Genomic DNA, 11,227 nt, shown 5'->3' on the forward strand with positions numbered 1-11,227 from the left:
CCACAAACAAGGCTCCACCGGCTCCACTGCGCACAACTGTTTTATGCAAGCTGCGGATTTGTCTCATCTACAAATAAATTTTTTACAGAGTATTAAAAATACATTATTTAAACAATTGCCATACATTGCTTTCAGTAATACCTTTAATTATGGATCAAATACTTACTATCAAATACCAACAAATGAACAATTTGTTTTCTTCCGTGTTCTCTAGTGAAATAATAAGCAACATTCAAAGCTTCTCCTAATATTATTAGGAGAGTATCCTTGTTCATTTAACCCACAGTCATTTCAGGTAAGTTATGAAGCAAATCCTTTAAATTTGTAAAGCAGAATTTTACACCCACAATTCCCAAACTGTAGTTAGCAACTGATGCACATATCTCATTAGGCCCTGTACTAATAAGATGCCACACTACTTTCTCTTCCCATCCCCTGCACATGGTGCAGCACAGCAGCCTCTCTCTGCCTTACATACCACATTTCCCTCAGCTCATGAGAAGACAGCCATTGTAAGAAATTGATGTATTTGGGCAGCAGGCTCCTTCTCTAGGTGAAATGTATATTCAAGGGACTGAGTTTATGATGACAGCTGCTTTCCTTAGTAGGTCATGCGGTCAGGTTGTAGCCCCCTCATCTGTTGGGGCAGGAGGTGGAAAACAAATTCTCTGAAAGGATAGCTAACTCCCTTTTTCAGGCATGGATATTGTGGATGCTTCTTGACAAGAAATTCTCTTAGCTTTATCAAGTGTATATATGGGGAAGAGATCTCTTCTTCCCCTAGCTGGGATGCATACAGGGAAGTTTAGCTGCAATGAATAATAGCACTACCATCCTCCAGCATATGTTCAGAGTGATGAAGCCCCCTTTTGCTGTGGGATACATAAAGGAGAAGTTCCACTTCCAGGTAGGAAAATGAAAACATCTGAGGGGAGACCAACTTAGAACTGTCTCCCCCCTATTTACATCACCTTTACAGTTGTAATATATACAAAAAACAGTGGGGGGGGAAGGGGAAGGGGGGGGGCTATGGCCTGCAGGATAGTAGCAGTGGTTCACTGATCCAAAAAATATGGGCACCACTACTTTACAACATAACACAATGTCATCTTCTTGCATGTAAGTATTCATCAGCCACAGTACATTTTATATAAAATTAACTGCCTTAACACAGGGGTTGACAACCTATGGCCAGTTGGCCAGATCCAGCCCACAGAGCCACTGGATCCATCCTGAAACCAGAAAGCTTTGCCCAAGCCATAATGCAGATGGACAGAGGACAACTTTGTCCATGTCACACCATGCTGCAGTCCGGAGCTCCCTGTGGGAGGTCCCTATGCCATGTTGTGGCTGGCCAACAGAAAGAAACAGCAGCAGTGGCCAGGTCCTAGTACCAGCTCAGCTAGGACTCAACCTGGATCATTCCAACGTGCTGCCAAAAAAACACTGTTGACTGATGCCTCAAACACATACTTCATATACAAACCTCAGCCACATATGCTTTAAGACACACATAGAATGACTACAACCTGATCCTGTAAATCAGGGGTGCTCAACCTCTAGCCCACAGGCCACATCTGGCCCACAGTGCCAAGTCATCTAACTCACAGGGCTCCCCATGGGTCCAGAAATTTGGTGGTGAGGGGGCAGTCAAATCTCTAGACCCATGGAGAGCCCCAGGCCCTGCACACTGGATCCAGCACCCAGTCACAACACAAAGGGTCGGGCAGGGGTGGCATATGGCCCCAGACCCCCAGGCTCTATCTGGCAAGTTGGGGTGAGAGAGCAGGATGGGATGGTGCCAGCCCTACAAAACCTAATCCCCACACATGGGGTAGGGGGCAGGACAGGGCAGCACCAGGCCACTGGGACCCAATCCCAGTACACAAGAGGTAGGAAGGGTTGACACCAGGACCCAACCTGGCATGCAGGGGGTGGCAAGGGACCCCCTAGGGCCCAATAGGGCATGCTGATGGGCCCTGTACCACTCATCTGGCCCACAGGGCCCAAAGGTTGAGCACCACTGCTTAAATTTCACAAACCAACAGCTATACAATTGAATGGTCCTTTTGGGTGCTACAGGACTAATCACAAAGCTAAATCCCTGACGCTACAACAGGATAAACACTGACATACCTAGTGCCCATACAGAGTTTCACTAACTTCAGTGAGTATCCATACTGGCATAAGGATCAGCTTATATACCCAACTGCAAAACAAGAGCAAGCAAGACTGTGTAGCTAACCCTGTTAAAACTATACAAAAGGTGTCTCAATTTGTCTCTCAGACATTCTGACTCAAATTTGAAATGTCTATGTCAAATGCATTTAAGGGGCCTTAAAATATAAAATAAACACCCAAAACACCTTATTGTCTCACAAGAATGCCTGGTTTTGGATTTCCGTTATCTTACTCCATGATCTCATTTGTGGAATTTCAAGTGGGTAAGTTTCAACTTGGCAAAGTTGCAATGGGCCAAAGTCTGAAAATACTGACTTGAAATATGAGCCTCACTACCAGCCTACTATGAAGAAAGTAACCTTTCCTCATAATGTATCCATTTAAAAATGAAGTTAGAGGAGATAAAAATGGAAAACACAAACAAATTTGAAAGACAACAGATAAGAGAAATAAACATGTGCACAAGTCTGAAAAATCAATAGGGTTTTGTTGCCTAACTTAAGTGCTTTTGTAAATCTCAACAGGTGTCTAACTACAACTTTCAGTATCAAAATACTTTTGTAAATGTATTTTGCAAACTTTCATAAACCCAAGCATTGTGATTCCCACCCAAGTGTATTTTTTTCCCCAAAAGGTGAGACCACATAGAGAAGTTTTAAGAAAAAGGCTAGGAAAAATAAAAGCAGCAATAAGAAAACTAAAATATTTTTAAATCACAGCCTACTTTGACCAGGGTGGATTGATTTAAATCAGCAAGCCATAAACCCCAATTTAAATAATTACTTATCAACTTTCCCCTTGTATATTTTCATTGGTTGATATAATAATTAAAACATGTTGATTTACAACTAAATACAGCTTTTACAGTAGATTTAGTACGTTTCCTTGATACACAAACCAGATAAGCTATACATTTTTAAAATATATAGCTTAAATATTTGGATTGTTAAAAATCCAACATTTTAATAAGCTATAAAACAGTGAAATATATATTTCTTATTCACTAAATCATTCACTTTTTGCTCATATTTCTATGAAGCTGCATTAAGATGGCAACTTGAATTTAATTAAAAGACACAAACCAGCATTTCAGATTTATTAAACAAAATGTTAATGTTTTGGATACAAAAACTTTTTAAAAAAAAGATCAAAATATGGTGCAGATTAACAGCTAACTAATTTATTAAACACTAATATTATCTTCTATAGCATTAGAAGGATGAACAGTGGTTAATGAATGCTTATTACAGGTCACCCATGGGAAAGGTTTCTAAAATGCCTAGGTGAATGTCATTTGCACTTAAGTTCCTACTTATTCTCTTTACATTAGATCACTTTTTTACCTAGGCTGTTCTGAAAATTTTTACCCCCTTTCTTTCAAGTTTTCAGAACTCATAAACCTCAAAGGGACCAAGAAAGGCTATTGACTGGAGTACTCAGAACCAGTCAGAAGCAGAGGGTTGGTAGTTACTGAGCGGATGATGCTTGGTTTCCATGAGCTGGAGAATAAGCCTCCAGAATAGACTCATAAACATAATTTGAGCATAGAGCTAGTCAGAGTTCAGGAGTTAATGTGACTATCAGGATGTGCTCATCTGATAATCCTGATCAAAGAGTGCACAGGACGATGTCTGCGGGAGTCAGAGGCTAGGTTCCAACACCTGTGATGACTTTGCTGATCTTTTGCCACCAATAATATAAGCCTTGTATCCCCTAACAGGGTCAAGCCCCTAATATATGAAATACTGTTCCATATTTTTAAAGGTTTACCTCAAAAAGTTAGATCCCCACCATTCACCCTTTTTCTTATGTAGAAGATCAGCTTTTGACCCTCAAGTTTTCAGTACAAGCTCACAGATTCAATATGTTATTTAAATTATTTTAATAGATTATACTAAATTTATATTTTAGCCTATGCTATATTAAAATCAAATTTAAATTTTAGGCTCATTTATTTTTAAAGAGGAATATTACAGTTAAATTACAGTTTAAATAAAAATAATACAATTTAAAATTTTTTAAATCTTGTTTAAAAATCATTGATTTTTATCCACAAACTCTGACAGACAAAAGGAAAATATTGATAATGGCAAGAATTAAAAAAACTCTTTTTTCCCCTCCTAGTCACATTTGGACAAATCCAAGAATCTTTTTCTAAAGTCCTTGTAGTAGCCCAAGATAAATGTTAAAGCACTGATTCCATCAAACCAGATACTTTCTACTTGAAAACAGAGACAACAATCCTATACCTCAATGATTTTAAGGTAATATATAGGGAGAAAATAAATTTTATGATGTTAAATCTGCTGAAGTTCAAAGGGAACCAAGTGGAATTAATCAACAGGTTTCCTATATGAGAAGCTAGTACAAGTATACATTCTCAATCATTTTTACAGAAAAGCCAAAGGTCTATGCCACAAAGCAAAAGCGTAAATATGCCAGATGAACAGAAATCTCTCTCAAGAAATATACAAACCATAGACATAAGTGATCAAAAGTACAATACCAAAAGAAAGCCACGAATGCTTGAATGCATGCAAGTCGCATTTATCGGTGACGTTACCGGCTACAGCGGCCAAAAAAAGCCGATTGCCAATAATGTTAATTTTCCTTTCATCAGTGCCAATCTGATACACCACCGATATATTGGTGCACCTCTAATATCATTTATGTTAAATACAAGCTATACAAGCAGCAACTTCCTAACAATATTCTATATAAATGTCTAACAACTGAACCGGACAAAACAAGCTGTACTTAGGCAGTCACTACATGATAGCCAGCTTTTAACAGCAGTAGCCTCTTCTGCACATACAAAGAGAATATTTTCTTCATGTCAATTTATTCAGCTAGTTCCATTCATTGACAAGTTCACTCTAAGTTAAGAAACACAACAGGCTTTAAAAAGCAGGAAAGCCTGTTTTTATTTACAGATTGAGAGGGGAAAACAAGGGGAGAGGATAAAATTTATTAACTCAAAAATGTTGGTGGATAGTGCCCTGAAAAAAATTTCTGACTGGTTCTCTCCTTATGGACTGTGTTTCTTTTGCCTAATACGTCAATTAGCTTTAACGCTCATCCGTTCTCATAAAATCATAACAGTTGTTGTTCTCATAAGGTAACTTGTTACCCTGCAATTCAACATTGTTGGTCTCATAAGGTAACTTGTTACCCCAACCACATGAACAAAATGGAACCAGTGACAGTATAAACATACCAAAAACCATTTATTACACATACAGGTTGCTTGAAAGAATATTTATGAGTATTTAAACCCAAGACATCATTTAACTAGAACTACGAACCAAATTTAAAAACTTTTTTGGAGTTTCAAAACATGGATGAACAATTTCCTAAGTCTGCAGTTCACACTGTTTTCAAACTAACAATTATTTCCAAAAACATTTTGGAAAAACCATTTCCTAACTGTTTTAACTAAATATTGCATTCCTCACAAAGCAGCAGTGAAGTACTGTGGTGCACACAAGCAAATCGCTTACAATTTTCACATCGTTTCCAGGTTTTGCGGTCATCTGTCCTTGGACAAAAAGGGCAACGTCCACTCATGCTTACAGAAGGTTCTACTCGGGTGCGTTGTGGCAATTTGTAATTTAAGGCAGTCATACCAGACTTGACGGATTTCAGAGATTACATGTATCCGGCATTCTTTGTTTGATTTGTCCATCAGTCAACTGTTCTCCAAGCTTCTGCAAAAAAAAGTGCCATCTTCTTAAAGGTGATCTTTGCTTCTAGTTTGTATTGTGGCATAGCCAAATGATGAGGCTGGCAGTGGCAGCCACATACAGCATGTTGAAAAACAGTGTCATTGCCCATCTGTTGATTTTCCATCTGCACGTGGTCATACGGACTAAGTGGTCAAGGTTATCCACCACCACACCCTTGTTTTTATTTTAGTCGTGGAAGATGTCCCGCTTTCTTTGCTCCCCACTTACTGACAGGTCATGGTGCATACTTGATAGCATCAGCATGACTTTGGACTTCTCTGGAATATAGGAAACTAGGGTGAGTTCCCCATCAAAAGCAAAATTGGATGAAAGTTTCCTTTTTTTGATTTGCCTGCGTTTCAGTGGGATATTGGCCTTGTTTTTCCAAATCGTACCCACATAGGTCAAGTCCTGCTGTAACAGTCTTTCTGCCAGGTCAGTATTTGTGAAGAAATTGTCAACCACAATATTCCTTCCCATCCTGTATCAGGACTGAACCAGTTTTCAACAACCTGGGTACCAAGATTACCCTGGTGTGGAGCTTCTGGTTGCTTGGCCGGGCAGCTGTCTCCAGAGAGGAGGAATGATGTTGCTGCATCACAGCACCACCAAATTTTCAAGCCATATTTGGCAGGATCACTGGGCATATACTGTCTGAAGGGACAGCAACCCCTGAATGCAATGAGCTGCTTATCAACTGTCAGGTGTATTCCTGGAATATACCATTTCCTGAGCTGCTCCACAAATTGTGTCCAAATATCTCTGAAGGCAGCAAGTTTGTTCAGAGCTCTCTTTTCCTCATATGGCAGTTTGTTATCAAATCTCACGTAGTTGGTGATTTGATGGAATCATTTTAAACTCATGGCAGCACGGAAGCAAGGACACTCAGTGCGTTGCTCCCACAACTCCTCCAGTGCCTCGTGACCACTGTGGTATAGACCAGTGGTCTCCAAAGTTTTTTGATCGCACACCCCTATCAGTAAAAAATTTTTGAGCACACCCCCCCAATATCTGTATATTTATATTCGCACGCCCCTATCAGTAAAAAATTGTTGAGCACACACCCCAATATATGTATATTTATTTATTTATAAATTATAGACATGTACTACTGTACTAATATATTATGTACATTATAAAACACAGACAAAAAATAGGAATTAAATCGTCATTGTTTTTACCTCGTAATGTGGCTGATGAAGAGCTCATACTAGGAGTAGGAGAAGTGTCAGCTCTGCCATTTTCTTGTTGTTTGCTTGTGCTCGCATTATTAGTATTATCTTGAATCCACGGTTTCTTTGCAGGAATCTTTTTAAGCCACTTGACCATTTTGTGAGGGTTAGTTTAGTTAAAACTAGATGATATAATCTGTAAATCCACTTAACCAGGCACACGTAAACTACAATTCGTTGCAATACACTGAAAACAAACGAACGCTTGTTCGCTCAAGATACCTCACATACCATACGTGACCCGTGACCATCCGACATACAGACTAAGTGAGGGCGCCAGTGTCGATCTGTATATTAAATATCAGTAAAGTTTAATTTCTTTCTTATTTTTTTAAATAAAAAATAAATAAAAATACAAGTTATAATATTTTCTTCGCACACCCCCTGGGATCCTCTCACGCACCCCATTTTGGAGACCACTCAGCAGTAGGAGGCCAATGTAGGCTTTCAGCTCCTTTCTATTTTCAGGATGGCTATGACTCCACTCCCCGAATCTTCTTTCTGCCTCTCTGTTTGTTTTTCTTATAACAACAGTCAGGATATCTTGTGAAGGAAACAGGTGGAATGTTTCCACCACTGTGTCTTTATTACTTTCTCTTGTTGGCCCAGCACTTCCAGTGGACTCTGTCCTTGGCTGTTCTCCAACGATGTATTAGCCATGGACTTTTTTTCCCACACACTGCTATTGCTTCCTCTAAAGGTACCATCATTTGCAATGTTTTCTGAGGGTGGTAGTTGTAATTCTGCTCAACATCCTGCTGCAGGTCTTCTCAGTCTTCCATGGCAGCCCTGGGCTAGTCCTCTTCCCTTTCCCACTGGAAGTGTTGACGTCACTTCTACTTCTAGCATCAATCCTCCTCATATGAGCTGAATGAAACTTCCATAGACATATGGTTTTCTTGCTCTGAACAATCTCCCATGTCTGAAATCAAGTCAGCATCCTCACTGTCTTGGGATAAGATTTCACCAGTGGATGCATTGCTGTCAACCCAGTTACCTGTGCAAGACAGGCTTCAGCACTAAATATACGCTGCCGTCTTATACTGGACTTCAGAAAAAAAAAAGAAAAAATTGATTACTGCTGAATGCATATAAATAACAGACAAAGACAAGCCTGTTCCAAAAGCAATCACAGAAGCAATGCTGTGCTGTCACAGAAGCAATTCCACTCTGCCTTATGGCAGCGCAGGTAGCACCCTCTCCTCCTGGGCACAGAAGCCAGAGACCAGCATCCACCCTTTGCAAGCAAGCCAAATGTGGGTGGATGGTGTTTGGAAACCACACATGCAGGGGCTTATTGAGAGCAGGTAAAACAGGAAAGGTGGGGGGTGTCAAGACCTTGCCATTGAAGAGGACTCCACAGTGTACGCTGTATTGCAGTATGATGTTGTTCTATTTCTTCTCTGCTGTCCCTTTGCTCCTTGTCCTCACTTCCAACAAAGGCAGGGCAAACTAGCTTGTATGTTATAACAGGAGCAGGTGAGACAGAGTTTTGCCATGAAAAAAGAGAGCAGAGGTGGATTTGGGTGTGACAAAGAGTTTGGGGTTTTTTGGCAAAGGGCAGGGTGTTTTGATGATCTCAAAGCCTGTAAACAAAGTGGTAAGCAAAAGGGATTGCCACATCTACAAGAGCGGAGTGGAGGATGGGTATCTATTAGTTACCATGGATACCCAAAGTATACATGAATGAGGTATGAATGAATGCTGACCTTTCAGATGCATCCACCCAGTGTGGCCAAACAGGTCTAGGTCTGTTATTTATACAGACGTTGCACTGGGGTAACCACTGGCAATGCGTAAGGGGTACACAGGTGCACGTGCACCCCGAGCATGGCAGTGCACCCCTTGTGACACTTTTGGTGGCATCTACGGGCGGTTACCGCTCACTGCCACTGACAGTGTCTGTGGGTGGTCGCCACCCTCTCCTGCTGCAGCTGCCTGTGGGAGCTCCCCGCTTGCCGCCTCCAAGATCCCACCACTGACAGATCCCACCACTGACAGCGCTGCCACCACCTGCAGGAGCTCACCATGCCCCCCCAGCCCTGGGGGCACACAGCATTCATGGGGCTAACAAGTTACCCCAATGCATTATCTTGGGCTTGGGGTAAGTTGTTACCCCACATGGAAAAAACACATTCACACCTGAGGTAACATGTTACCCTGGGCAGTTTTTCATCCACAGAGAGCGAGCCATTCATGTAAGCTGGCTGTTCTCTGGCAATATTGTGCACTGTGGTGCCAGTGACAGTGTTCTAAAAAGAATTTTTTTTAGAATCAATTAACTTTAAGATACTGCACAAAATATGCAGCTGGGGTAGGAAATTACCCCATAGGAACATATGGAGGTTAAATTCTAGGTAAATTCTGATAAACATTTTTTCCATGTGTATCCAAGACCACAAGGTTATTTATATACAACTCTTCCAGTGAATTCCAATGTCCAGCCAGAAATGAAAACTTAAAATGAGAAGCAAGTCATACACCATTTATGATATGGGAAAAATATAACATAGTAAAAATTAACAAACCAAATAAAAGAAACCAAAGCAAAAAAGAGCTACATAACTTTTTATATCACACTATCTAGCTCTTAAAACACACACAGCCCTAAAACATATATATTTAATCATTGGGAAAGCAGGGTTGAAAGAGACCTCAGGAGGTCAACTGGTCCAACCCCCCCCAATTAGATCATCCCAGCCAAGGCTCTGTCTAGCCAGGTCTTAAAAACCTCCAAGGGTAGAGATTCTACAACCTCTCTGGGTAACCTGTTCCAGTGCTTCACCACCCTCCTAGTGAGAAAGTTTTTCCTAATATCCAACTTAAACCTCACTTGCTGCAACTTGAGACCATTGCTCCTTGTTCTGTCATCTGCCACCACTGAAAACAGTCTAGCTCCATCCTCTTTCGAACCTTCCTTCAACAGCTGAAGGCTGCTTATTAAATCCCACCTCAGTCATGTCTTCTGCAGACTAAATAAGCCCAGTTTCCTCAGCCTTTTATCGGAAGTCATATGTCCCCAGCCCCCAAACCATTTTTGCTGCTGTCCCCTGGACTAGCTCCAACTTGTCTACATCCTTGGTGGAGGGGACTGAACACAAATGTGGCCTCACCAGTGCTGAACAGAGAAGAATAATCACTTCCCTTGACCTGCTGGTAACACACTTAAAGGTTAGGTGGAATCATAGAAAAATGAGGGTTGGAAGGGAGGCCATCTAATCCAACCGGTGCTCAAAGTAGGACCATACCCAACTAGATCACCCCAGCTATGGCTTTGTGCACCTGGGCCTTAAAAAGCCCCTACAGCTCTAGGACATCTTGACAAGGAAAAAGTAGTAATTCCTATAGAATTGTTTGTTGTTTTTTTAATCCCCAAAACTACTGACCACTAACAAAAAAAAGGAAATGTTAAAAAAAACAAGCCAGAGTTCAAAACAAATCAAGGTTTTCCACCATGGATATCAAACCCAGCAGCGGGCCCACCTTTTTGACAGGTGTGTCACCCATGGAGGGCCACTCCGCCCCCCGCCAGTGCTGGATGCGACCCTCTGCCGCCTATTCCCGCCCTGACGTGCTGCTCTGCTTCCCGCCCTATCGGCCCCGCCGGCACCAGTCCTACAGGCAGAGCCCCGAGGTGGGAGGGAGGCAGAGACCCCCGCGCCCTTGCCGGCCGCACCGGGCTTCCCTTACCGAGAAGGAGGCGGCGGCCCACACCGCCGCTGACAACAACATGGCGGTGACTACAACGACCCCCGAGCCGGGAACAAGGAGAGAAGCGGTTGGCGCATGCGCGTGCACGCCCCCAGCGGCACTTGCGTGCGTGCGTGCGCGGGCCCGCGCAGGCGGGCGCGCGCTGCTCTCTCCCCGCCCCGCCGGGGGGGGGCGCGCGGGTGGCGGCTTCTCAGTCGCAGCGTCAGTGACGTCAGGCGAAGCAGCGGACGGACGAGCTTGCTTTGGGGGAGCTGCTGGTGCGGTCCCGGCGCCTACGAGCCTGTCGTAACCTAGCAACGCCTCCCCACCCGCAGCCGCCTGGGGGCTTTGGAGGAGCCCGTTAGGGAGGGAGCGGGTGAGGAAGGCGGCACCTGCGAG

General features: G+C 42.5%; 1 protein-coding gene across 1 annotated transcript in view; it reads right to left on the bottom strand.

Moving 5' to 3' along the window:
• NDUFV2 (NADH:ubiquinone oxidoreductase core subunit V2) overlaps nt 1-10,972 on the bottom strand; it is a 49,316-nt gene extending 38,344 nt beyond the window's left edge. Inside the window, exons 1-2 of the mRNA XM_090039694.1 lie at nt 10,829-10,972; nt 2-67 (exon numbers count right to left, since the gene is read on the bottom strand). Of these exons, the coding sequence (XP_089895820.1) occupies nt 2-67; nt 10,829-10,870 (108 nt within the window). The 5' untranslated portion in view covers nt 10,871-10,972. The remainder of the gene's footprint in view (nt 1; nt 68-10,828) is intronic.
• Between the last annotated feature and the right edge of the window lie 255 nt (nt 10,973-11,227).

The sequence above is a fragment of the Crocodylus siamensis genome, chromosome 3 (genome assembly GCF_052110815.1).
Source record: "Crocodylus siamensis isolate JL-2025a chromosome 3, ASM5211081v1, whole genome shotgun sequence".
Classification (NCBI taxonomy): Eukaryota; Metazoa; Chordata; order Crocodylia; family Crocodylidae; genus Crocodylus; species Crocodylus siamensis.